General features: G+C 40.2%; 5 protein-coding genes across 12 annotated transcripts in view; 3 read left to right on the top strand and 2 right to left on the bottom strand.

Moving 5' to 3' along the window:
- The window catches only part of rtkna (rhotekin a), a 61,502-nt gene extending 53,090 nt beyond the window's left edge, over positions 1 to 8,412 (top strand). For all 3 annotated transcript variants that reach the window (XM_086174250.1, XM_086174251.1, XM_086174252.1), the window contains exons 3-11: positions 264 to 317; positions 2,162 to 2,279; positions 2,365 to 2,589; positions 2,700 to 2,794; positions 3,293 to 3,399; positions 3,543 to 3,674; positions 4,303 to 4,468; positions 4,637 to 4,741; positions 5,981 to 8,412. In XM_086174250.1, coding sequence (XP_086030376.1) covers positions 264 to 317; positions 2,162 to 2,279; positions 2,365 to 2,589; positions 2,700 to 2,794; positions 3,293 to 3,399; positions 3,543 to 3,674; positions 4,303 to 4,468; positions 4,637 to 4,741; positions 5,981 to 6,696 — 1,718 coding nt within the window. In that variant the 3' untranslated portion in view covers positions 6,697 to 8,412. The remainder of the gene's footprint in view (positions 1 to 263; positions 318 to 2,161; positions 2,280 to 2,364; positions 2,590 to 2,699; positions 2,795 to 3,292; positions 3,400 to 3,542; positions 3,675 to 4,302; positions 4,469 to 4,636; positions 4,742 to 5,980) is intronic.
- Positions 8,413 to 9,005: 593 nt separating this feature from the next.
- mblac2 (metallo-beta-lactamase domain containing 2) lies at positions 9,006 to 11,778 on the bottom strand. Its single transcript, XM_086173931.1, has 3 exons — positions 11,199 to 11,778; positions 10,015 to 10,229; positions 9,006 to 9,751 (listed from the first exon to the last, which is right to left on the bottom strand). Exons 1-3 carry the CDS (start codon positions 11,638 to 11,640, stop codon positions 9,578 to 9,580), a joined length of 831 nt encoding a protein of 276 aa, XP_086030057.1. The 5' UTR covers positions 11,641 to 11,778; the 3' UTR covers positions 9,006 to 9,577.
- polr3g (polymerase (RNA) III (DNA directed) polypeptide G) lies at positions 11,535 to 17,184 on the top strand. 6 transcript variants are annotated; one of them, XM_086173933.1, is made up of 9 exons: positions 11,926 to 12,141; positions 12,351 to 12,482; positions 13,129 to 13,258; positions 13,744 to 13,809; positions 13,878 to 13,937; positions 14,009 to 14,070; positions 14,193 to 14,315; positions 14,393 to 14,499; positions 16,582 to 17,184. In XM_086173933.1, exons 2-8 carry the CDS (start codon positions 12,372 to 12,374, stop codon positions 14,480 to 14,482), a joined length of 642 nt encoding a protein of 213 aa, XP_086030059.1. In that variant the 5' UTR covers positions 11,926 to 12,141; positions 12,351 to 12,371; the 3' UTR covers positions 14,483 to 14,499; positions 16,582 to 17,184. The 6 variants fall into 6 exon arrangements, with proteins under 6 accessions (XP_086030060.1, XP_086030059.1, XP_086030058.1 ...); XM_086173934.1 differs by lacking the exons at positions 11,926 to 12,141; positions 16,582 to 17,184 and adding an exon at positions 11,535 to 11,662 and having other exon boundaries at positions 14,393 to 16,372; XM_086173932.1 differs by lacking the exon at positions 16,582 to 17,184 and having other exon boundaries at positions 14,393 to 16,372.
- lysmd3 (LysM, putative peptidoglycan-binding, domain containing 3) lies at positions 14,831 to 20,615 on the bottom strand. Its single transcript, XM_086173930.1, has 3 exons — positions 20,488 to 20,615; positions 17,569 to 17,842; positions 14,831 to 16,818 (listed from the first exon to the last, which is right to left on the bottom strand). Exons 2-3 carry the CDS (start codon positions 17,833 to 17,835, stop codon positions 16,243 to 16,245), a joined length of 843 nt encoding a protein of 280 aa, XP_086030056.1. The 5' UTR covers positions 17,836 to 17,842; positions 20,488 to 20,615; the 3' UTR covers positions 14,831 to 16,242.
- Positions 20,616 to 21,462: 847 nt separating this feature from the next.
- The window catches only part of adgrv1 (adhesion G protein-coupled receptor V1), a 98,520-nt gene continuing 93,722 nt past the window's right edge, over positions 21,463 to 26,260 (top strand). Inside the window, exon 1 of the mRNA XM_086174148.1 lies at positions 21,463 to 21,520. The gene's annotated coding sequence lies outside the window, so the exon portion shown is untranslated. The remainder of the gene's footprint in view (positions 21,521 to 26,260) is intronic.

Genomic DNA, 26,260 nt, shown 5'->3' with positions numbered 1-26,260 from the left:
GGAAAAAAAGCTGTTGTTTAGTTGCTTGTTGTCATTCAATTATAGGATGGGTTTGTTGATTTGTGGACTGCCAATACCTAATGTCTATAATTTTGGGCCTGGCCTATCCTGGACTTGACAAACTCATTGTCATTCCTAAGGAATAAAGATATTGATGTTGAGAAGAAGCCTGATATTCATAACATGAATTATTTTGAACATATCCCTATATGTCTAATTTAACTTATTTAATGAAAACTTTACCCTGCCTGTTATCATTGCAGATCTCCGTATCCCCCTCATGTGGAAAGACACAGAGTACTTCAAAAACAAAGGAGGTGAATATTGTATTTGAGTGGCATATGCACATTTATGACTGTAGAACTTATTTACACACCAGTTTGTGGGGGCCTGGAATGGTGCCATTCCAGAAGTTTTGTACCCAAGTCACAATATTTGACCATCTGTAGAGAAAAACCTTTACCTTCGAATCCTAAAAAAAACTGCTGACCACAAAAAAATGCCGACACAAACATTCACAATGACATTTTTATCCAATCAGTACTAGCAACTGTCACACAGTGCCTGTTGCTGATTATTTCAATCTTTTTTTCCTTTTATATATCTCCACTTAACACAAAATGATGTTTTGTGGAACATCCTGGCAGCACAACCTGACCCAGTGCTCAATATTGTTGGCTCTGCTTCTTGGCTCCGAGAAGTAACAGCTGTACAGCGGCTCAACTGGGTCATTACGAGTAGGGTGAGGAATACTGTCAACAAAAGCAGGTCGAGTCTGTTGTTTATTAAAGGAGCCATAATATTTTTCTTGATTTAATTGTCAGCTTTATTGTATTATGTAAATATATTATCTTTTACAGCATTACTGATACAATGAAACTGATACAGAACTGATACAATGGCTGTATATTTCAAGTGGCTCACCTATCTTTGATATGGTCAGTGAGGGAAGAATTCTTTACAGTCTTACTACTCATTCTCTCCCTTTTCAACCACTGTGGAATTACTTGAGGGAGCTGAGCATACAAATGGTGTTAGAGTACATTCCTAAGAAAGGATAATGAACCAAGGTAATCAAACATGCTGATATCAACGGAAGACCTCAGCACAAGAAGAATTAAAGCGTGATTATTTTTTTTTGAGGAGGGTCTTGAGGCGAGGTAGTGGTGGAGTCCCCCGGAAACCTCAGCGGTGGGCTCACCTCATCGTCTCAGTCCAAGGCTAGGGTCTGTATCTCCTGGCCGATAGTGGAGAAGGCCTGTTGTGTTGAAGGTTAGGGAGGCTGTGCCTGCTTGTCATCCAGCAGGACTCCAATTTATTGGTTTAGGGAGTCCCTTTTATACAAATGAGTAAACAAGAGAATACGTAAAAAAGCATGAGAAGTACATGTTGCAAACAAAACAGGTGGTGAAAACAGATAAAGATTATGTGGGAAATAGTATACAAAAGATTAATCAATAGAATACAGGCATGAGAAGTAAATGTTGCACACAAAACAGGTGGTGAAACTGATAAAAATGATGTGGGGAAATCGTATAAATGATGTGAGAAATAGTAACTATGGTCTGGGAAATAGTAACTATCAGCAAGGCTGTTGCAGAACTGTGAGAGCGTAGTATATATTTGTATAACCGGGTGTCGGGGATTAAAATGCAATGGGAGTATGTCTCACGAGAGATAAGTGGAAAAAAAAAGTACAGGGAAATCGCAGAAAATAGAATCAGAAACGTTTTCTCCTGCATGATGAGTCACATTTTAATTATTTGAGATATATTTGAGATGTTAAATTCAAATATGAAGTGTTGATTTCTGATTTAAGAGGATGCGCACAGAAAAGATGTTCATGATATTAGTTTCTGGAGTCTAAAGAGGGTAGAGGTATTTCATTTTGCAGAAAAGAAAGATGCAAGACAATCATAACCTCTCTAGCTCCTGGCCTCTATCCTTTTATAAAAAAGTTTTATGAATGTCACTTACATCCTGGGTGATGGAGATAATGACTTCTTTGAAGATCAAAATTATCTTAACGTGATGCAGCCAAATGCAAGCTTGTTAAATGCCCCCAAAATTGCCTCTTTTCACACATTGTAACCAATGTCATTTTATATCTGTCACTTAACTCTTTGTGTATATTTCTCTGCCCTTCTTTTTTCTTTTGAAGAACTGCATCGATGTGCAGTGTTCTGCCTTTTGCAGTTGGGAGGCGAGATCTTTGACACTGACATGGTGATAGTGGACCGTACACTCACTGATATTTGCTTTGATAACACCATTGTATTGTAAGTAATCGGCATGATGTCACAATAAACCATTTAGCATCTTTGCGGAACAGTCATACTCATTTTGTGTGTGCCCTTTTCATAGCAGTGAAGCCAGCCCGGGTTTCGAGTTGCGTGTTGAGCTGTACAGCTGCTGCTCAGAGGATGACTACTCAGCAGGCAGCACACCCAGGAAACTGGCCAGTAAGCTTAGCTCTTCACTGGGTCGGTCAGCTGGAAAGAAACTGCGGGCGGCGATGGAGCCAGGGCCTTGTAGCCCTGTCAGCAACGGAGGGACATCCCCCCTTCTTTTGCCAGTTCCTTCTGTACCGTAAGTATACCAACATAGACAGAAGGGAGATTTTAAATACTTTGCTTTGATATACATACATTCATGCTGAAACACCAAATACATTTTTACTCTCCTGTTTGTCATCACAGGGGTCCCAAGTACCATCTCTTAGCTCATACTACCCTGTCATTGTCACACGTCCAGGACAGTTTCCGCACACATGACCTTACCATCTCAGGCAACGGTGAGTGGCAGAACCATCAATCTGTCTTATCCCCATCTCTTTCCTCTGCCAAATCAACCATCTGTCTGTTCTTTGTCCTCTCGCTTATCATCACCTCTTTTCTCTTTACTGCATTGTCATAATTCCCCCACCATACCACATCTCCCCCTCCTCCTTCTCCTTCTTCTCTGTCCTTCTACGTTTCCCTGACAGACAGCTATTGTCAAGGTCACAGTAATAAGGCTGCGCTAGCGAGGTGACTGCCGCGTAAAGCTGTAATGATGTGGGCTAACAAGGGCACGGACCCTCAGACAGACAGACCCCCTAGTGTTTTATTCATTGGCCCTTCAGCCTACCATAAAGTTTCATTGCTGTATTGCATGACAGACCTTGCAGCTGCTAGTCTTTTACGCACCATCGCTATGGGTTTGGTGTTTTTGTGAGCGTTTGGGTATACCTGCTTGTGAGTGTCGGGATATTTTATTAATGGTGTTTATATATGCCCATCCATCCCTGTAGAGGAGTGTTCCTACTGGCTGCCATTGTACGGAAGCATGTGCTGCCGCCTTGCAAGTCAGCCTCACTGTATGACCCAACAGATGATATGCGGATGCTTAAAAGTTACGGTAAGTATGTTTTAGTCAGTATGTTGGCTTCGATTGTGCGCGCTTTATTTTTGTACTCTGCTTTAGAGATTACCACCATTTTATTCACTTCTTTCTCCCATCTTCCGTTACTTAACTCTTTTTTTTTTTTCTCTGCCTTGCAGCAACTGGGCGGTGATCCTCATAGTTGGACAAATGTGTATGCTGTTCTCAAAGGAACAAGCCTTTTCTGCTACCACAGGCAAGAAGATGTGGAGGCTAACGTTGAGCCAGCATTCACTATTGCAATCAATAAGGTCAGCACTGGAATTAATAATTGGAACAACCAAAGGGAATGAAGTAACCTACAATCCCCATAGAGTCCTTGCAGTCATGAGTCAGTAAAGCCCGCCCCACCCGATCAGAAATTGCATTTGTCTCATCTGCGTATATTTTCCAGCTATAAAAGCAAAATAAAGAGAAGCCAGTCATCCAGTCGGGTTCTCAATCATCTTCTTTCTTCTGTCTTTCGGCAAGTGGGTGTCTATCTGCTTCTCATTCTTTCCACAGTGACTCACTCAGTCTTTTGTAGTGTCTTACCCATTGCAGACAGCTGACCCTGAGCCAAGTCAGTCAGATCAGGGTTGTATGATCCTTTGTTTGCGAGCGCCGTGGATCCAAAGTGCTTGGGGAAAGCGTGGCATGAAAGGAGCAACACTGCCATCTAGCGGTTGTTAGTAGTTTGACATATATGGAAACGAGCTGGGAATTGGGAGTATGTTCCTTTTGTTGCATAATTGCTAGGGTAACGGTTGGGATGAAGAGTAATTAGCAGTTTTACCAGCAAGGGCTTATTTTCAGCAGATTTACATATACAATTGCCATGATTACCTGTTACATTGTATGACTGTGTTCATCACATTTCTTTTCACCTCAATTTTCCAGGAGACAAGAATACGCGCGTCAGACAAAGACCCTCACAGTAAAGTTCAAAATATCTGTATAAGTAACCATTATGGAGGCGAAGAAGTCACACACACGCTAACAACAGAGAGCCGGGAGGACACACATCGGTGGATGGAGGCTTTTTGGCAACATTTCTATGATATGAGTAAGTGTTTGTTGTATGATGTAACCATTAGAATGCCACGTCTAATGCACACCCACCTCATCCACTCATCATATAATTTAAGCTGTGTGCTCCACAGGTATCCATTTAAAGCACATCTTGTTTTGTACATTTATGATCAACCTCTTGACATCGTTTTCCAATTTACAGGCCAGTGGAAGCAGTGCTGTGATGACTTAATGAAAATCGAATTGCCATCACCAAGGAAACCAGCCCCTGTCACACCAAAACAAGGCTCTCTATACCATGAAATGGGTAAGATTTCCCCCCTAATCACTTAAACATGGACTGACTCCAAACATGGACTGACTACTTGGTATATAATAGAGAACAAGAAACAAATAAACAAACAACACTCTAGCTTTGCATTCATCTGAGAAACCGAAATAAATAATTGTCTGCATTGCATGTGACTGTTCGCAGCTTTAGGACATTTTGGTCAATATGCATGAGATTTGCTGCTGGAATTAAAATTTCGTCCTCACTATCTCAAACTCACAGTCTGAGTTACTCTTCTGTTCTATATAGAGGTGATCTTGCTTTTGACACGCCAACTCACTCTGTCTTCTTTTTCCCTGCTCCTTTGTCTTTTTAAATTTTCCTTTTGTGTCCATTTTTCCTCGGTTGTGTCCCCTTTATCCTTACATCTCAATGTGCTCACACAAAAACTTTATTCTATATGTTGCACACCTGTCCTTTCCACCCCTTTTTTGTTTTGCCTACTTCCATTGTGGTTTTCCTAATCCCTCGGCAGCCCCGCTTGCCACACCCTCTTGTGAGGGTCTTCTGCTACAGGATAATGCCGTGTCTGCTGAGATTCGCGCACTTCTCTCATCCTATTACAACGACAGGTGAAGTAACAGAAGTAGGACCCCACTTTAGGTTATATTATGATGGGAAAATATAGACTAAATCCAGGGTATTTTTGCATCCCGCAAAGCATCACAAAACTGAATTCTTTCCTTTCAGCATTTTGACGAACACAGTGATATGCTTGAAGATTTGGTTTTGAAGAGATAGGTCTTTGCTAGTACTGTAATAACAGAAAATACAATTTATTAATTTTGTTCATTGTCCAGCTCAGAATTTCTAAGTATTATAATGTTGCAGAAATTATTATTGTTATTATTGTTATTATTATTATTATCATTATTATCATTATTATTTTTATTATCTTGCAGAGATTATTAGTGGAGTTGTTTGCTTCTGTAATACACTGTTTCAGATATCCATCCAAAGTAAAAATGCAGAGTAATACAATGTAAAATACAATATGATTTACCAAATGAAGTACAGTCTGATAAACCTCTTATTTATATACATCTATTACAATTTCAAACTTGACTACAGTTACATGTGCTCTAAAACATTCAGTTACATGTTTCAAAACTCAATTCTGAATGATTTTTTTTCCTTCTTTTTTTTTTTTCTTAACCCTGCCCTTAAACTATACTCTGCAGTATAACAAAGACTTTTACTGCATCTCCTTTTCAGTTATTGAGTCGTCAGGTGACCTCAGCAGCACCGTCTCAGACATCCTGGCCCGGAGGATGCAGGAGCTTGAGCTCCGCAGCCAACTGGGCAGCAGTCCCCCATGGATGTCTGTGTATGAGGAGAATGTTCCCAAAAATGCCTGCCACCCTCGTTCTTGTATGTCTCGCATCTCTGGCAATAGCACATGCAACCCCAACAAACTGCTTCACAGCCCCGTGTGTCCTCACCGCTGCCCACAGCCGGGTTTGCTATCCTCAGATGCAAGTTTGACCTCAGATAGCGACAGCCACTGCAGCACCAGTCCCTGCTCTAACCATCATGGCTGGCCCGATGCCTGTTCAAATTTCTCTCTGTTGTCGTCTTCCCCTTCCCGTCTGAGGCCACGTACTCTGTCACTGGATGCTAAACTTAGCACCCTTCGAGGGAGGGGATATGGAAGTGGTGCAGCCTTCCAGTGCCCCTGCCAGCCTCCTCCCCCTTCGCTACTCAGCCCGCTTCCCAGCTCCTCTTGCTCTCCGAGGTCTCAGCACAGTACACAGACCACCCTGTCCTGCTCCAGCTCCACCTCCAGCAACAGTTCCAGCAACAGCGAGGGCAGCAACAGCCCTGAATCTTCAGAGTGTTCTCCTTTCTCAAGGCCTTCCCCGGCTCGACGCAGCCTCAGGAATCTCAGGGCCAGACTCGATCCCCGCAACTGGCTGCAAAGTCAAGTGTGAACAACCGACAAATAAGTTAGAGCCTGAATAGTGCTCCCCTATGGTTCGACTTGGCCGATTAATGCAAACAAACCTCCGACTAGACCATGAGCATGGCTATGAGGTGAACGCATTGCCTCTATCTTGCCTCCTCTTGGGAAATGGATCATTGATGTCCCACGTGGGGGAAACTGGAATGTGTTCTAATGCAAACCCCAGGTGGCAGACTTTGCAGGTGACAACACTTCGCTGTATTGCCAGTATTGAAAAGAGTAAAAAACTCTATGGGAGATAGCCTGTCTGGTTGGAAAAAAATATGGGTCATGCTGCTCGAGAGACAGTGATTCAAAAGAACTGAGACTTTGTTCTTGTAAAAATGCCACGCTAGGCCTACACTCCATCTTTTAAGTCAGATTCTGAAACTGGAGATGTTTATCGTTTCGTTTTGTTCATTAATCCATCCCCGCTTCACCATTCTTATTTGAAGGTTATTTCTGTTTATGCACTAAGAATTTTGACTGGATGCTTCCGATGGAGAATTTTACAAGATTTGCTGTGTGAATATTATAAAGCCTATGAGTATGTGGCAAGAGGAAAATGCGATGTAATAATTCAAAAATATTTAAAATGTTAACAATCATTGGAGGAGAGTTCTGTTGTCAATTGCCTATACTGTGATATCTACTGCAGCGTACTTAACAGCTAATATTCTCACAAAATATCAAATTACTATGCAGTCTTTATTCTTTCTTTTAATTTTGCATGGTTGTACTTACAGTTCAGATAAACTACTTGAGGTGATTTACACAATGAATCCGATGAATTTATCTCAATGCAAGTGCTCCTATTTACTGTACTGGTTATAACTGTGATCTCTTCAGGGTAAAAATGTCTGCTCTAGTTTTTACATTTACACATTTATCAACACTCTCTTGACAGGCTATCAACATAATTGGACATCAGTAATACTTGTACCGTGAGAAGAAACCCTAAAGCAAACCGAATTAAACTAAAGCTATAAAGTAAAGTAAACACAAGCCATATTTAGAATGTTATGCTGCCTCACTGCTTTTGGATGGTCCAATAAAATGTGAAAACTCATTCAGTTTAATGTTATGCAACACAGAAACTTTTGTTTTCTTTGGACTTGGCTTTGGACAAGTTTTATGAAACTGAGTACTTACCTACTAAACGGCAATGTAGTTTTAAGTCACTGCCTGTCATGCAAGTCATTGCCATATAGACAACTGTTGAAAACAGAATTATGTGACTTGAGATTAATTTATGTTGAAAAGTTCAAGTCCGTTCAACCGCTTTTTCTGTTTGCTGTTTACTATGAACTTTAATTTAGTGACAGTTATCCTTGTGACTCCAATTTTTACGATTATTTCTTTGAATAAAATCAGCAAATGCTTGAAAATAGCATTTGTTTCTATAATTTAATTTTATAAATTAACAAATAAACCTCCTCTTTGTGTCTTTTATTACCTTATTGATGCTTTGTGATAAATGCAGCTATGTTTGACATGTGATAATCATTATGTAAACAGATGGTATGCAGATATTCAACTGTTGGGTAGATAACATTGATTGTTATAACCTTTCAAGTTTTCCATGTTAGCAGACTGTTCTGCATGTGTATGTCATCACAGAAGATGAACATAAAGACAGAAATGTGGTAAACTCATGTTTAAATAAGATAACATTATAATAAACGTTTTATCAATTTGAATTTGACCAGATTTTCATACCTATACCTCAAAAAAGCAATCACTCAAAGCACGAGTTCTAACTCAGGCTTTGGGTCTTCCCGTGAATTCAATGCAAGTATGAAATGTTAAACAGGCAATCAATTAATTTGCAAAAATAATTGTTTTGATGATTGTGTATGACAGTGATGCCCAAATATTGCTATTTCTAAATTTCTGATATGTGAAAATTGGCTTGATAGTACAGGAAACGTCTTTAAGACCCTGCCCCCCAATTTGGAATACCCCTGATTTTGGGCAATATGGTTTTCTTCCTGCTTGGGACTGCGGCAAAAAATGGTGAAAACCACTTATTTTATTTTTAAATACAATATAGTAGACTACAATAGCAGCCCAGAGGATATTCTTCTGCAATATTTATTTTTACCTGCAGTGGAAGAGAGCTTGCAGTCAGATCGTGTATACACTCAGATCTCTGCACTTGATGGATCAAACTGTATTCTTTTCAGTTCTGCTCTGGTTCTCTTTTCCCCTTTCGCCACAAATCCCCGAAGGAGATGTCATCGAGTGAAGATACGCTGTAGTTTCCTCCAGAAGCTAAAACAGGCTTTCACACGAACATTGCCATAGGCAGGTAGAACAGGCTTTATTGTCAATCATTCAACACCAAAGCCTTGGATTAGTAAAAATAACCAAGCACTGTAACAAACATAGGAGGTAGTCAATGCTGAGTCTTCCTTGAGGACTGGAATATGCATAGAGAACTACTATTGGCCATAGTGACTCTGTTTCAAATGTCTCAGAGGTAAACCCACAGCTCCTGCTTTCTGTTTGTCATGCAGTGTAACCTTTGCTGTGCTATTTTTTAATTTTATTTTTTGTAAATTCACAACTGCTCAAAAGTATAAAATTGTACATATAATAATGTTAAACCCGAGCAATACATTTTCACACTTAACAGAGTTCTATTTTTATACACTTTATAATTATGCTATTATGCTGATTATTGACACGTGTTTACTGAAAGTTTGGCAATCATATGGTTTCTCCTGGATAACAAGTATGTGACAAATAATATGTAAACATACAGATAATTAGTGCTGCCCACTTTCTAAAACCTACATGACATTTCTATACCCATACAATTTGCTTTTGTGCACTTGTTCCTCCTAAAATTCCATGATCGTCATTCACTAGCAGGCACTCCTTGGGTTAAATGCCCGCAACGCTACTCCAGCCAGTGTACTCCAAGCAAAGGTGGAAAACTTTGCAGGGCAGGTTTCAGCTCTGCTGATATAAGCGGAAGCAATTCGGTTGAGCCTTTTCGCACCAAAGGTGTTGTAGTGTCCAGGAAGGACTTGGTCAACCTGTTCATTTGATGTGAGAAACAATACTATGATTAAATGACGTACATACAATATACAATACATACATTTCAGAATGATTTAGTCTACATTTGTTTTGGAGTTAAAGAGAGTGTTAATAGTACAACATGACTTGTGATTTGGTTGAAGTAATGGTTTGCAAAAGTAAAAGTTCCGTTTAATACCATCATCTTGAGATTGCGGTATTATGAGATTAAACCTATGAACGACTCACATTATTGACCTAACGTTGTGTTTAAGGTTACCTGTTCACTGTCCACCAGCCCCACCAGACGCTCGCAACTGCTGATATAGTCACTGACTTGGCTGTATGGCAGCCAATCAATCATGGCACCGTCATACACAACATCTCCACTGAAAAGCAACTTATTTTCGCGGTCATGAAGGCAGATGCTGCCCCGAGAGTGACCAGGCATATGGAGCACTGTCAGCTGTCTGTCACCAAGGTTGATGACATCACCTGGACAGGAGAAGGGAGAAATAATATCACAATCAAACTGACAAATACTATGAAGCGATTATCATTATAGCCATTCAGCCATTAGACAAATGCTTGTGCCAGTGACAAGGAAGGAATCCAGAAAATTCACGCCATTGTTTTCAAACTTGCAGGCATTCAGGTTGTAATTATATTATTTGGTTCAGTTCAGGCACAAGTCAGACAATGCACTTGGAAACTAGAGCATGATGCAATGGGATATTCCACCTGCACTGCAGTCTTAACTCTGACACAGCAGAACGAGTCCGTGCACAAATTTCGAATTTAACGTTTGGAGTCCTCAGAATACAGATATACCACTCTTTTGCTGAAATGATGGGAGCAAACGCATCATACTTTGGAGCGATAGCGTCATAAGCATGTGAAAAACAACAAAACCAAATAAATGTGGCTAACATTGCTAAAACAAACCACATGGTCAAAACTCCTGCACTTTAGGCCTTTTCTGTCCCACTCTGTGAGATTGTGTGCGTGTGTGTTTCCCACTTTAATGAAAGCAATATAGTCCAAACAAGAAATGTATGCACATGCATGAAATACAGTTTCTGAATTTACAGTTAATTTGTAAACAGGACTTCTTTCTCATCACACATTTCGCAGTTGTCAACAGAAGCTGCCCTGTCTCTGCAGAGTTTCTATGGTGTTCATGAAGTCGCACCTTTTGTCTGACAGCATATTCCGACTTAAATTTTTTATGCCTTTTTATAAGCATACCGCAGATATTGTATATTTTAGATAGTGTGTGTGTGTTTTGTTAACCACACTGCCGATATCGGTTGGTAGGTAGATGAGCCAGTAAGGGTTCGATATTACGTAATCGGTGCACACTGCAGTCATCCTCCCTAAACGCGAGCAAATAGGAACCGTTTTATTTGATCCCAGATCCGTTGGAGTGGGGGGGGAGGGGGCTGCACAGCCTTGACCACCTACCCTCCTGCAGTATGTGTGTGGGCTGCACAGCCTTGACTCTGTAATGCCTTGCCCTCCATCCGGGACTGGGAGCCTCCGCTATCTCTCTGTCGCTGAGCCAGGTGACCATCTCGTAGTTGTCTCCGTTGGCCAGGGCATCCACCTCTGCGCTGTGGACGCCCACCTGTTGGAACTGATGCAGACCGCCGGAGTGGTCGAAATGGGCGTGGGTGGCGATGGCCAGCACCGGGTTCTTCCTCTGCGGATCCTCGCCGAGCAGCCCCATGCCGTCGATGTACTCAGGTAAACTCCTCAAGCCCAGCCCGGTGTCTATGACCACGTCCTGATGCGAGCCGCGGAGCAGCCAGATGTTGGCCCGGTTCTCGGACTGATAAAATCGCTCCTGGATCCAGAAGAGTCCATCTCCGAGCGATTTGTGAGCGTACCAGTCGGCTGCAGACATCCCGCTTCATGCACCTTTGGAGGTAAACCGATGCGGGAGTCGAGCTGTCTGATGATTTTTGCGGAATCTCGCCTTTTTGACTAGCACGGGGTGATATGTTTTCATTGAGGTCAACGATGGTGGCCGCTGACACACCCGTGTGGGAAAGGCGGCTCTCATTGGCTGAACTTGTGGATGACGTCCTTCAAAGACGTCCTGCCATTGGTTGAGCTTAAGCCGCGCCCACATTAGCTCACGTATGGGCGGGGTCTATTCAAGCCACATTTACGCATGCTGACCGTCGTGAACGTCCACGCCGGGTAATAGCGAACCCTGGAAGCGTAGATGTTTCCCCTCCAGACACATTCTGTGATTCGATACAAAACTGACAAAATAGCGCAGAGGTTTTTTCGCATATTGTTGATGAGAAGTACGTGAGAAAAGTAGAAACACGGAAGTATAGTACAGCCCGATGCCACCGAAGTACCCAGATTGGTAGGACCAATACTTCCTCCCCCCCTAGTGAGTATTAACGTCTCTCAGGTTTTAATGTGATGATTTCTTTCTTTCGTTCTTTCTTTCTCTTTTCACGGATGGGCATCGTTGGGCTGCACAGTTTGGTAAAGTAGTAGGCAAAAGAGGCTCCACAAATGTCAAATGAACTTATGTTCAACTCCCACACCTGTTTAGCAGTCAAACTAATGTGTCAGCATGTGGACATTGTGCCGCAGGTGCAGTTGAAGCTTGCAGCCATGGCAGGCAAGGGCCGGGGAGTTGCTGCCTTCACCTTCAACATCGAAGCTCTGGGCATCGGCAGGGGCAGCATGCCAGAAGCCAGGGTGGGGCCCAGTCCGCTGTTTCCAGTAAGTTCACAGTTAATACACACATATTGCACATGTCACACGATGACTAATCCCATGGTAGTATCACGCAGACGTGTCCAAGACGACTATTGGGGTGTTTGTTACGTTGATGTGTCATTTGATTCTCATCAAATAACACCAACCCGAGTATGAGCCGCTCCCCTGCTGAATGACTGTTGCTTCATTAAGTACATGGATATTCAAGCTATGCAAAAACACTACTATCAGAACATGGATGCTTTTTGAACTTTTAAGGATTTCTTTTATGGGAAAAACTATTTGAAAATGATGCACCCATCTTCAACCAAAAAGAAACAATGATATTTTGTCCGGGGTACAAATGGATAGATCACAGAGGTTACTTTGACAAATGACACATCAATGTCAGTAGTTCTAAAATGATTAAATGATGCCATGTTGGGTTTTTTTTCTTAAATTTTCCCATGCATCGCTATCCCAAATTTATGCCCCGTTCGCTGTCGGGTTAAAATCAAGTCTGGCTGTACTTTCAATGTCCTTGTCTCACTCATTTCTAGCCATGTAACCATTTGTTACTATTCGGACCGCGCAATGTCGGTTCAATCTATTCCGCTGCTGTGTATTGAAACGAAAAGGAATGTCTCTGACCCATAGCTCAACCTTTCAGAACACCGATTTTAAGCCTGTTCCTCTCAAAGTCGGTGAGGATGAGGACTATATGCTTGCTTTGAAGCAGGAGATGAGGGGAACGATGCAACGGCTTCCACACAACATCAAGCTTCAAAGTAACAAAACAGGTGAGGACGAGAGCAATGCATCGGAATTTGATACGCAATGGAGACAAAATGGCAAGACAGTAGTTACTGTGAGGGACGATAATGCAGCACTTAGGAACCAAGACATTTAACTGAGCATCCCATCCAAAGAAAAAAAGAGAAGGGGATAGAGATTTATATGGAACATTGTGTTACAGCTACTGTCTCATCCTTTAATGATTTACTTTATATTTTTTCCTGTCACGAATTTCCTCAGGGCAGACGAGATTGTCTTTTAGCAATGTGTGTGTACTAAAAACACAATCATTTTAAAGTTGCAGTTGTTATTGCCCGTTAGCAGTCTTTTAAAAAAACATTATATTTCAGGATAAACAAGATGACAGTAGTTTGTATTTCTGATGAAATACTCGAGCAAGAGTGAGCTTGTGACAAATCATCGTTAGTAGAGTTACATAAAAGGAGACGCGTGTGCTGAAGCAGAACTTTCTCCCATTTTCATGAGAAAGAGGTGGAGAAATACACAGAGAGATACCTGAAGCAAACCCAAATGGAGGATGAGGAATGGACTCCAGGTACTTGTAAAACATACTCCTCCACAAATGGAGGAAAAGAATAAGTCATTTATACTGTTTATTTCTAGACTGGAATCTCTTCCCCCAAGAATTACTTCCAAAAAAGAAAAGAACTCATGTTAAAGCAGGTATTTCAAATGTTCCACATCTACTGTACAATAATAATGCAATAAGCTAACTAAATGTTTACTCTCTATAGGCACAAAAAAGAAAATCAAGTTATCCCCCAAAGAGGCTTCGGATATGCTGAATAAACTGGACGTAAGCATTCCCAATTTCATCCTGGGCAGTATCACGAATAAGATGCGATCATCTTAGGATGCCTTGATCAAAGTTGATTCTAAAAATTGTTAATGGTTTTGATATAAATGTAAACATCTTAGGCACTGGAAAAGAAAGATGACGGGAACACTGAAAAATCAGACGATGAAGCAAATAAGAACACAAGGAAAGAAGACGAGGAGGAGGAACTTGAAGGGGAAGAATACGAGGAGGATATTGAAGAGGTAAAAAAAGGAGATAATCCAGTTATTCCTGTCCTCATGCATATAACCCAGATTTAATCATCTTGTTTGTTTTCTAGGAAAATGACTACATTGAAAGCTATTTTGACAATGGTGAAGACTTTGCTGCTGACAGTGATGACAACATGGATGGTGAAGCAACGTACTGAGAGCCCCCTCACACACTGTATGCAAAACATTATTTATACTTTAAAATATTGCCGATTATTTCAAAGACTGTTAAAATGTGGTACTTTGATTTTGCCTTGTAGAGTACTTAACTGTAAATAAGAAATGCCAAACCATGTGAAAACTTGAAATAATTAAAAATAGATTTATTCAGTTCCTGTAGCACGTTTCCACAGGTTGAAAGGCACATACTGTCACCGACATGTGATTCTTTACCATAAACTATAGAATGACCTGTGATAAAGGGCTCCATGACAAAGTTTAAAATGTTGCATTATTAAAAGTCATGGGAATACTATGCACTCCCAAATGTCCATACAAATCTAATGTTTTTCTTTCCTTTTTTTTCTTATGCTGCAGTTCTCTCCAGGCAATCTAAAAACATTGTCAAAGAAATTCTGAAGTATAAGTTAACTAGTGACTTACAATACTGAGGTGTAAATAAATTCTAATGCACAATACTGTTGAAATAAATTAATTCTAATTAAACAATGGCTACACGAAGTAGCATTGGAAAATATATACACAGTTGGGAAGAAATTGTAATAAATGAAGTAAAACAATATCCTGATAATGCTGTAAGACCAAAGACCTATCACTGTGTAATAGAAAACTACATATTGTTGTCCACCACTCAAGTAGCTTGCAGAATCAATGATAAATACAGACTTTCATTGGCATATAGGAAACAATTCCAAAATGTGGCTGTTTCATAAAAGTCAACCTAAACATCTGAACCATATAAAAGTGACTCCCCATTTTAGACAGATTGCATTGATGTACCAAGTCAGTTAAATGAAAGGAACATTAACCCAGTTTTATCAGGTCTCTGGAATTTAAAAAAAGTTGTCATACACTGTTTATCCGTGTAATTATGCAAGCACACCATGTTCGGTGCTTCCCAGACGACTGCTGTGTTTGAAATTTGACAAAAAAATTACTCTTATGATAGCATAGAAAACACTTTTTTTTTTTTAAATTTCAGAAAGCAATCGATAGTATCCAAGATGAAGATTACTTTGGGGTATATGGTAACCGTTGATAAGGGACAAGTCATGACATTTGACATTGTGAAGACACATTAAGATCTTGAAATACTGATTTCATTTTTCTATCTTCATGTTTATTAGTTCTTATTCTTTGTTGTTTAAACCATACCCCCGTGGCAAAATTTTTGTAAATTAAATCTAAATTTTCCTTTTTTAATGCACACCATGAACATGGAAGTCAACAGCAGGCCATGTTTTCTGATGGAAAATGAGTTGTTCAAAATGTTACTCCACTCTCTTCATATCATTTAGGAAAATTGACAATGAACCGTCTGACTGAACTGTGATAAATTTTCAGGCGTCATGGTGTAGAATGTTTTTGATACCAATATAGAGTGGCCATGGTGCATTGTAAAGCAATGACAAATTCATAATGTTGGACAGAAACAGCAGTCCTGCCGATCCATCGAATACATACTGAGGTGTCTGATTATATCGAAGTGTATTGTCACAGTGGCAAAAGTGTGACCTTGAAGTTACCACTGGTCACCAAGGGAACATGTGCCCAAGAGATGAGGATGCATTCAAAAAGGTATACTAAAGCTTAAACTGAAATAGTGTAAATTAGTTATCGAGCATGAAGTGTTGAACGTGATTTCGGATGCTGCACTGGAATTTGCGGGCCGCAACAGGCCATATTTCCAGCATGATGAGTTCTACAAGACTGTCTTCTCCAAGAGGAAAGGTGAAAGTTAGCCATTGGGATGTGTTGCATGGATGTCTTCAGCAGCTGGCGTAGAGATGTCATGATGACTTACATCAGCTTTCACGAGAACTTCATAGTATAGCAGATAAAACACAGGTGTAACAATGCCAACAACCAGCATGATGGCCACAGCTGTCCACCATCTCATGCCCCAGTCCGCTCCATAATATGGGTCCTTTCTTTGTGTCGGCTTGTACTCAACTTCCCTCTGCAGTGAAGGCTGCTGTTGCTGATGTGTTAAGGAGGACACAACCTCATTCAGACTGCTCCGAGATGGGCCTGTGTATTTCACAAGTCGTTCAATGTCCTTGTCCTTCTCCATTAGAAAGCCCTCCACACTGTCCGTGGAAGAAGAAGAGTCCGTGGAGGACTCAATGGGAAGAGAGCTATTGGGGCAGATCTGGGGCATACGTCTGGACTCTGTGGGTGATGAAGATTTGAGAGGTCCAGCGCTGTGAGTTTCGGTCAGCATGCTGAAGCGTCTCACGGGAATCTTGACCGATCGTAGGGCAAAGAAGTCCTGCTCTGTCAAGAGGTTATTGGCACGCTTTATGTCAGCTACCTAGAAAACACAAAATAGTGCAATTTTAATGTACTGCATAAAAAACACAAAGTTCCATGAACGGTCTGATGTTAAATATGTTTAACTCAATCTTTGGCTAGTTGCAGTCACCTTCCTTATAAAAAATAAAATCCTGATCTATTATTTACAGAGGGTATATACAAGACTGATATCAAAGTATGATTACTTAGAAATTACTTCAGCTTCAAATGGTTAGGTTTTTTCCCCCCGTACTTTCAGTGATCTGATAAGTTGTAAAGCTTTGATTTCATTTTTCATATTTGCTAACTTATAAAATATTTAATTTTAACAATCATCTCAATTTAACAATAATAATTTTGGCCAGATCAATGCTGTGTGCATAACTTATAGACATTTTTTTGTAAACGTTTAATACTGTTGACTGACTCATCACTTAACCACTACAAGGCCCAACTTAAATTATCGTAAATACACTGGATAGGTTTATATGTATTATATTTATTTCCATAATCAGTTCTTCTTCTGAACACCAATGTTTTTGTAACTTTTCTTTAATAAACAATTTTCCCAGGTTTCCTTTCTAGAATTGGTTGTAATTGGTTGGTCACAGTCAAAATATCCCACGACTGAAAGACACTTTAGGGTCTTGTTTTTGTGCATATGATTGATATCTGAGAATGGGGAAACAACAGACAGATAGCGATAAGAGAGCAATTGTAAGGATTTTCAACCAGAAAAATTAGACAACACATGGTGTGTCACACATACTGAGCAATGGTACTGCAGGGCAATGCTATTCAGGGTGTCACCATCCTGGATATCTCTAGACAAGTAGACGATATCGTCCATCCTCTCCCGGGATGTGCTCCTCCGGAGCCTCTCTCTGCCACGTGGCCGCAGCTCGTAAGTATCTGCATCCTCTTCTGACAGTTCATTCTCTGAACTGTTGTTTCCAAACAGGTAGGCATGACCACCATTTGCAGACTGAACCACGGTGGCTGTGTGAAATCCATAGTGCTGGCTTCTACTGGACATTTTCACTCTAGGGAGAGAAAAAAAACTGGCGTGAGAGCAAAACCTCGAACTTGTGGTTTTTCAGAAAAACATCACTATATTCACTAAGAAAAATTCACATAATGAGTTCCGAGTTGTCACAGTGAAATTAGGTAATTTTTTACAACAGTTTAATATTTTGGGGATATTAGTTCCTAGTATGGCACTGTTTTGCTTGATCAATGATTGTAATTCAAATGGACCTATTGTGATACATTGGTTAAAAAAATATATAGTATCAACAACAGTTATCTGTTACCAACATGCAAGTTCACTTACACCTACTACATAGCGCTGTTGGATAAGGTGTGCATGTTCAGCATAAAAAAAGGAGGTCATCCTCGGACAGAATGGCAAATACAAGCATCTGTGAAACTGGATAACACTAGATAATAGGTACTTGATGATTACCTTGATAAAGGTACTCTGTTTATGTAAAATAGCCAACTAGTACTCTTTCGTTGTGGTGAGAACATTACCTACTCTATCCCCATTTGCGTTCTAATGATGATTTTAAATTGAAAACCGGTTCCTGTGGTTACAGGTTGAGCGCAGTTGAGTTTACTTATTTGCTTCAGCACAATTTAACTGTGAAATTTCCCCACTGTGGGATGAAAAAGGCACATTCTTTTTATTCTATTCTAATATCACACGTCTATCGTTCCTGATAAAATGGGTGTGAACAGATACAAAAGCTACATAGTATGTAAAATGACAAAAGTTGATTTTTGAACACAAGCACATAAAAAATGCATACACATGCAAACCAATACACAACAAACAAAAATAGACAAACATGAAGCAGCACCTCATCTGAAAATTGTATGTCTTTCATCCGGTGTACTAAGCAGTTGTTATGGTCAGTTACTGCCCATGTGAAATATGTGCTCAAACTGAGGTTAGACAGAGGCACACAAATTTAAACTGGACAAAACACAGAAGTTTTAGAGTCCCATTGGAACATTCTCATCATCAAAAATATTTTTGTCAAATTAGTCCCAGACCACAATGTCTTCTTAAGATGACACCTGAACATGCCGATAATTCACAAGCATTTACTATATTAACAGTAACAAAGGGTAATATCTTAACTTTTTCAAATATTGAGAAACCACTGTGTCCAAATGCTCAAGTAAGACTGTAGTGACGATATGAGATGCTAATTAATACCAGTTTCATTCAACCCATGTATATAGCTCTACACCAATAAGCACCAAGGCTTTCATTTTATGAAAAGATAAACTTTACTGATCCCCACAGGGGAAATTCTTTTGTTACAGCGATGTAACAGTTAGTGTCAATAAATATGAATATAAATACAAAAAGAGACAATTAGAAGAAAATTAAAAAATAGAAAAAGACATCCATGAATAAATAGACAGCAGAGAGAACAGCAACAGCAACGACTGTTTTTGAATGATTATGCCCAGAGAAAATGATATGTTCCTAAGTGACAGGTCATCAAATGTTTCAAACGGCTCAAACTAATTACATTTGCCCATTTTTAAACAAATACTACATAAATTCCTCCTCAACAGTTTGGACATTAGCTACTTCATGTTGACCTTAAACAAAACAAATCACACTGAAGAAAAAAAAACACACTAGGGATGACAGTAGGGAATTAAAAACACATTATAGGTCCAAATTCAATATGCGTTATTAAGACCCAAGTGATGTGTAATCATGTGTTACCTTGGGATGACTCTCAAGCCTCTCAGGTGAAGAGCATGTTTTGATAGTGGCCCATTTCCAGCAATCCAAAAATGCTGATTGCTTTCTGAATTATGTTTCTCAAACATCTCATCTGTCTCCACAAATCTGAGGCTTTTAGTGAAAAATATAGAGTTGTTGTGGGAGTGGAACTCTTTGCATATATATACACACCTTATAAAATTGGGATTTCTTTTCCCAGTTACAACAAATTTAAGACCAATACGTAGATATAATTATTTCTGTCATCCTGGAGTGTTATCGGTCTGTGCGTGGCGTCAGAATCAGTACTTTTCTTTCAGCCGATCTTTAACTTTGGACTCATCAGTAACATCAGCAAATTAGCACAGAACATGTGACACATAAAAAAAGCAAATGCTCGATTACCTAGCTGTATAACTGGTGTATTATTTAATAGAGAATGTAGCTAGCGCCTAGCAATCTCGAATTTTGGATTTTAAAAGCGATTATTTTCTCATCGGTAATTTCCTAGAGGGGAGTAATTAAGTCACAGTTCACCCGGAGAAACATTTACCCGTGTCTGTTATTTATTGCAAAACAAAGTGGCCTGTAAAACCCAATACCTAACAGTAGAGCTAATGCTAACGCGAGTTACCGAAGTGTCTTTTGACCTGCCACAAGACAATAATCGTACAGTAAATGTATAGTCGCCTCTTTCGACTGGTTGGGTTTAAGATTAGATTAGTGGTTGGATCAAATGCCAGGTTTGTCATGTATAGTGCCATTCAATCGTAAATAATTTCAGAAGTCTACATCAGCAAACTTGGACCCATCTGAAAAGACTATGCTAGTGCTAACTAGCGTCAAATTAATGTTATGCCGTGGATAAAGTTTCCACGCTTCGATCAATCACTTTATGTCAAATATTTACGTGTGGAGAAATTGAACAAACAAATTTACCTGAAATTGCGATAGGTGTTCAATCAGAGGTCCCGAAATCTGTCCATAATTGCGTGAGATTATCTACGGTCTCACCTTCCCCGTAGGATGATGCTGGTTACCTATTAGCCGCCGCTGGTAGACTCACTGCTGCTCACGCCACGTCAACAGAACATTACGTAATGACGTGAACAGTGAAGACTCGAAAGAACACACTTTTCATCGCGAGATGTCGCTATCGCGCAGGGAACGCAGACTCTCGTTTTGTCCCAAGGAATTTAAGTCTAAACCTGAAGCAGCAAAGTGATGCTTCGTTTGTCCGATTTTTTATGCGTATTATTAAACAAATTTGTTCTCATTTTTTTTAAAATAGCATAACTAGTCTCTTCAATAAATACTCCAAGTTAGCCGGAAAGTAAATCAATTCAGTTAACTGCCTGAACTATAAGAAAATAGTTGTATGTTCCCATCTATGCCCATCCGACTTTTAAAAAAATCATCATACAGATGCATGAAATTACTTTACAATTCTTTTCGCTAAAAAATAAGAACGATGGAGTGCAGTTGACGTCGTTGAGTGAGAACATTGAAAGGGTTGTCATCACCGTTCGGCTCACAGGATGGCGCCATCGACCTCCACACGGGGCGCCCTTGAGAGACAAAACGGGATTAAAACATCTTGTCTCATTAGCGTCAGTGACTAATCTCTGAGCTGGGACGGAGCGGCGTGTGTTTGTGTGTGTGTGTGTGTGTGTATATATATATGTATGTGTGTGTGTGTGTGTTTCGTCGCCCCACTGCAGGATCTCGGCGCAGCGTGGAGCCGCTGTGCTCCTTCTTTCACCGGCTCTCGTCCCGTTCAAATACGCGCGTCTTTTTCATGTTGTCCGGCAAGAACCCGGCGCTCGGTGTGTTTGTAAACAGCACATCCCGATGCCTCCTCTGGCTGGAGTTTGAGAAGAGAAGGAGCGTAGGAGCTGTTATCGATGTTCACCCCAACTGAGAAAATATAATTGTAATTTATCTTGGACGGAGAGACCAAGCAACGTGTCAGGTAAGTTGAAATGATTGATGCTGTCTCTCTGAAAAAAAGAGGGGGGGACCCGTCGTCTCCACGAATAGAAAACGAAAACTATTGAGTATGTATAATAATCAGGATTTTTTTTTAAGTTTACAAATTCAAAGTTTTGAAATCTTCTTCCCAAACTGAATCAGTTACGGATGGCTCACCGCGCTATCGTCAATGGTAGATAAAACCGGACAGCTCAAGCAGACATATTGTACACCTCAATAAGAAAACGCGTAAAAGTAGTTGGCTGATGCTAATTCCTCCTTTTTGCACCGTGCCAACAAACCCCTTAACCCCACCCCATCCCAACCCGAGCAGCTAATAAAATTGAAAAGCCTAAATATTGATTCAGCGCAATCAGTCAATGAATGGCAGGGCAGCCCATTGACGAAGGAGACAAACGCTTCCATGGTTACAACCAGGATCTCCAGTGTGATCACTGCGCTTTGTGTGTGTGTATGTATGTGTGTGTGTGTGTGTATGTGTGTGTTTTTTCCTTTCTCTCACACTGAAATCAAACAAAAAATGCAAGAGGAACTACCACACATGTAGATTCCGGGGCCCTCTCATAAATGCTCTGATGACTAATCTAAGTTATAGGCTTACTCGGACCCGTATCTAATCTTGGCACACTTTAAGTGGAGCACATGTATTGCTATCAGAGTCAAGTAAACGAGTTGTGCCTGTCATTCTGTTGCTTGGTCTGGTATATTTTTGCAGAAGTGCAAAAATAACAAATTGAATTAATTGTGTTTTAGGTCCTTGAGTAATTGAATATGACCATGTTGAATGTTCCTGGTTTGACATGATGTCATCTTGGTGCGTCCTTTGCAAATCTCTTTTGTTGCCTCCTCTGTGGTGCCTCAGCACAGTTTAATCCTTTTTCTCACTGAGGAGGAAGAGAGGGAGCTGCCTCAGTAGCCGTTCAGCCCTTACACCTGCTTGGCCTCAGCGACTATGCTTCCGTTGTTTAACAGCATCTGAAATGTATGAAACTAAATCAAATAATTAATTCAGTCGGAGAATTTCACCCGGCTCCCTTTGTTTGGAGAGAAGACAAGAAACTTGCTCTGAGATGTCCCTAATTTGTGCTCCGTTCCTAATTTGTGCCCCACAAACCTGTGTTTAATTTATTTTTATGATCACAAAGTTGCATGTCCTTCCCTTTATTTAGATTTTCTTTCTCTGAGATATCCCCTTGGTAAAGCGCCTGGGTCCTTTGTTTGTCAATGTTTATGTCATCGCCTGGCAGGGGTCAGCCTCCAGTTGCCTGTGTGGGGGCTTGATTGTGATTCACTGGGCGGAAACTGTTTTACTGCCTGCTTCTCACTCTTTCTGTCTCACCCTCCTGATGGCTGCATAGTACAAAAGAGGGACAGTGCCATAAATAGAGAATGTTCATTGATCAGAGGCGCTGAATGTTGTGCGTTGGATGAGATTGATGGTTTCAGGGAATGAGAACGCTTGTATTCCCGACGTGGGGAAACGGGGAATGGTTGATGAAGGAATCCTTTGCCGTTCTGCAACAGGCTATGTCCGGCAACCATGAATCACTGTCATGATTGTCTTCATTTGTTGAATAAGGAACATTTGTAGAGTTTAGTTGAAAGGGACCATATACAGGTCACTTGTTACACTACAACACACTTTTCTTTAGTTTCCTATGTAAACTTTTTTTTTTTTTATTATTGTATGGATACTGGAATGACTGGCTACGGTTTTTCCCATGGCTAAAAAGTTGACGGGCAAACATACAGATAGTAGTTCTCGGGGGGAAAATCTATTTCATTGATACAGTCTGTTTTGGCAGCTGTCAAATCCAATATTTCTTTATATTCTCTTGTCAAGTGACCCTTTGTTCCCCATTACTGGTTTTCACAGTTTCACAGCAAGAGACCTTTACCTGCTTTTATTTATGCTCTAATTTTAATTTCAGCATCTTGTAAGGGATAATGTTGTACCTTCTCACTGTAGCTTGTGGTGTGATTGCAAAGGGGTCTACTAGCTGTATGTTTGAGCTCAAGTATGAAGCCGTGAATTGAACAGGACATTTTACATTGTTGGAAAAAGATTCCTCCTACATTACAGCTGAGATATAGAAAACCCAAGATATCATTTAAGACAGAGGCCAGTTTAAAAAGATGAGACACCAGAAGAAAAAACAAAACAAACTAGATTTTATTGTGTTTATGGGGTAAAAATGTGTTTTGTGTCTCACCGAATATAGTAAATTTAGATTGGCCATAGCAAGAAAAACAAGGGTATCGTGATACTGCAGTCCTTGAGGATTTATGGAACCCATCTAAGCATTATTTGACGCGTCGTTTATCACCTGCAGTTTATGCAAAATTTGAGAAAAGGCACTCTTTTGAACTGACTGAATGGCGCTTTACACTCGGTTCTGTTGTTTACCTTGACTGGGATCTTGAAACTGGTTACAAGTCTCATAGATTTAGTAATTCATGTATTGTCTATGCCGCATATCCTGTACACAGGGTTACAACGGTGCCTCAGCCTATTCCCGCTTACGTTGTGTGAAAGGCAAAATATACCCTCAACCACTTTGACAGCTCATCCTGGAGCCACCCATTGAGATATGCAACTATTCATTCTCTTATTCTCATGAGATGGACTGAAGGTACATTAAGAAATCATAATGTATCATAATCTTTAAGTAGTCTTTAATAGTGTGCTTTAAAGCAATGATTTGAAAGCTTTGTTTCCAAAAATCATTTTATATTTCATGGCTTCAAACAGGAGACTGTTTCACGTTTTAGTTGTTGTGCTTGGAGCAGGCGAACAGGAAACGTCATAGGCCCTTGAAGAAGGCCAACAATCTTGAGGTCGCTTTAGTGGGCCTTACCAACCACATATTGTTCCCGGGGAGAAGATTCTAGCATTGTTGCTGCAGTGAACCCCTGGGCTTGACCTCGCTGTCAACTTTCATAAGGGAACAAGTGAGGTTGAGTGGTGCTTGTAGTGTCTGCATTGCCAGCATCTGTGAGAGTGGGGATGTAAGGCATGCCTGGGTTGCAGAGGATACACAAACTCTTTCTACTGGCACCCTCATGGATGCATTTTCTTTTGTATATTATCCCCCAGACTTGAACTTATTGTTTTTATTTAGCATGAATAAAACCCTTCATTTTGTGGTGTTTATCCCCATTTTGCTCCAACCCACAAACCAGGTCATAACAACACAGACTCACTGTAATATTCTGTACTTGCGCCCTCCTTCAGCTGTCTACTGTCTCCATTCAAATTACACATTGGCCGTTTGAGACCGTAGTAAAGCTGATGACCTAAGAAAGGTCATGTAAAAGCCTTTTGTAGCTATGGTGCCCCTCATGTAACAACATTACAAAAACAAATGGACCTTTCTTAATGTATTGACCTTTTTTTTGTTAAGAATATCCAGCTAAACCTTAGCCCCAGTGCTTCAGTCCAGCAAATTGCATGAAAAAAGGTAGGGATGGAATAACAGACTTCAACATCCTTTTCTCAGAGGTCAAAACATTGACAAAGCGAAGAAAATGATTTTGCTGTTTCACATTAGCTTGGCAAGACCCGGTTACAAATGAAATTTCGTTTACAGGACAGACGAAAACATGTATTTGCATTCCTCATAACTCCCGGAGCGATTAACTTGTTTTATCCCATACTGAATTTGACAGTTAAGTCAGTTTCTTGCACTCTCTGGGCTGTGTGAACGCTAGATTTTGATTCACTGACCTCACCTTGTGTCCAATATCCTGATTGCATAAATGTGCAGTTGTTTGTGTGAGAGAGAAAAACAGAAGATAAGAGAGTGAGTTGGAGGAAAAAGATGGGTATCTTCTTAAATTTCAACCATGAACTGGTTGACTTAGATCATCAACTTTTCCACTGTTCTCTCTAAAGACCCTGTTTGTAGAAGTTTGTAAGGCATCTTCTGTCAATCTTTTTATTTACTGAGCCGGGTTTTTGAATTGTTACAGCCAGGACAGGTTGACATGCCAGGGACCAGCTGAAATGCTGAAATGTTATCAATCTACCATCAACATGTGTGATTCATTTGATTCAATTTACTCGTTTATTTTGCTTTTTTTTTTTTTTTTTTTTAAATTTCTTTCCACGTGTACCTGAGCTTTTCGCACTGTAGTCTGGTTTTGCCATAGTAGGGGAATTATGATGTTTGGATGGAGGTTTTGAGCACAGTCAGAATGTGGTAAAAGCATATAGCCATGTGCTTTGTACTAAATTTGCGAACAATTATTGGTTTGAGATAAGATTAGAGTAAATATGAATATAACCTATAGTTCCTGGTTTATAAGCCATCATTATTTTTTTATATCAATATCATGGGAACTTTGTGAACATGAGTCAGCCCCTTGCATTGTCGATAACAAAAAGAGTAAAACATGTTGAAAACAACAAATGACATATTTTGTTCTCTAGAATCACAATAGCTTTACTCTGTCAAGAATCCACTGGCATAAATACAGCTTTTAAACCTGGCCCTTTGGTTTTCTCTCCTTTCAAGGCAGAGAAAAAGAGATCCTGCTGACACTGTGCTGTGGACGTGTATGAAGCAATGTTTTTGTTTACAACTGATAGAGTTCGGAAAAGAAGAAGTAGTCTGAATAGGATGGTTTGGATTTTGTTCGAGCATAGGCATGCTTGCCAAAAGAGAGGGAGAAACAAAAGAACAGAAACTGTGGCAAAGTTAGAAATGAATACAACGTA

This window comes from Fistularia commersonii, chromosome 26 (genome assembly GCF_037954325.1).
Source record: "Fistularia commersonii isolate RoL2024-O1a breed Wild chromosome 26, RoL_Fcom_v1.0, whole genome shotgun sequence".
NCBI classification, from domain to species: domain Eukaryota; kingdom Metazoa; phylum Chordata; class Actinopteri; order Syngnathiformes; family Fistulariidae; genus Fistularia; species Fistularia commersonii.
The sequence above is the reverse complement of the archived record's forward strand: the minus strand, read 5'-3'. Positions and strand labels throughout refer to the sequence as shown.

What these genes read in the sequence shown, in the direction of transcription:
- mblac2 (XM_086173931.1), bottom strand. Translation starts at nt 11,640, where the DNA reads ATGTCTGCAGCCGACTGGTACGCTCACAAATCGCTCGGAGATGGACTC. An exon ending in CACACACATACTGCAGGAGG is followed by an intron (nt 10,230 to 11,198) that starts GTAGGTGGTCAA and finishes TCTCCTGTCCAG; the next exon opens with GTGATGTCATCAACCTTGGT. An exon ending in GGCTGGTGGACAGTGAACAG is followed by an intron (nt 9,752 to 10,014) that starts GTAACCTTAAAC and finishes TCAAATGAACAG; the next exon opens with GTTGACCAAGTCCTTCCTGG.
- polr3g (XM_086173933.1), top strand. Translation starts at nt 12,372, where the DNA reads ATGGCAGGCAAGGGCCGGGGAGTTGCTGCCTTCACCTTCAACATCGAA. An exon ending in GGATGAGGAATGGACTCCAG is followed by an intron (nt 13,810 to 13,877) that starts GTACTTGTAAAA and finishes GTTTATTTCTAG; the next exon opens with ACTGGAATCTCTTCCCCCAA. An exon ending in ATATGCTGAATAAACTGGAC is followed by an intron (nt 14,071 to 14,192) that starts GTAAGCATTCCC and finishes TAAACATCTTAG; the next exon opens with GCACTGGAAAAGAAAGATGA.
- lysmd3 (XM_086173930.1), bottom strand. Translation starts at nt 17,835, where the DNA reads ATGTCCAGTAGAAGCCAGCACTATGGATTTCACACAGCCACCGTGGTT. An exon ending in CCCTGCAGTACCATTGCTCA is followed by an intron (nt 16,819 to 17,568) that starts GTATGTGTGACA and finishes TGTGTTTTCTAG; the next exon opens with GTAGCTGACATAAAGCGTGC.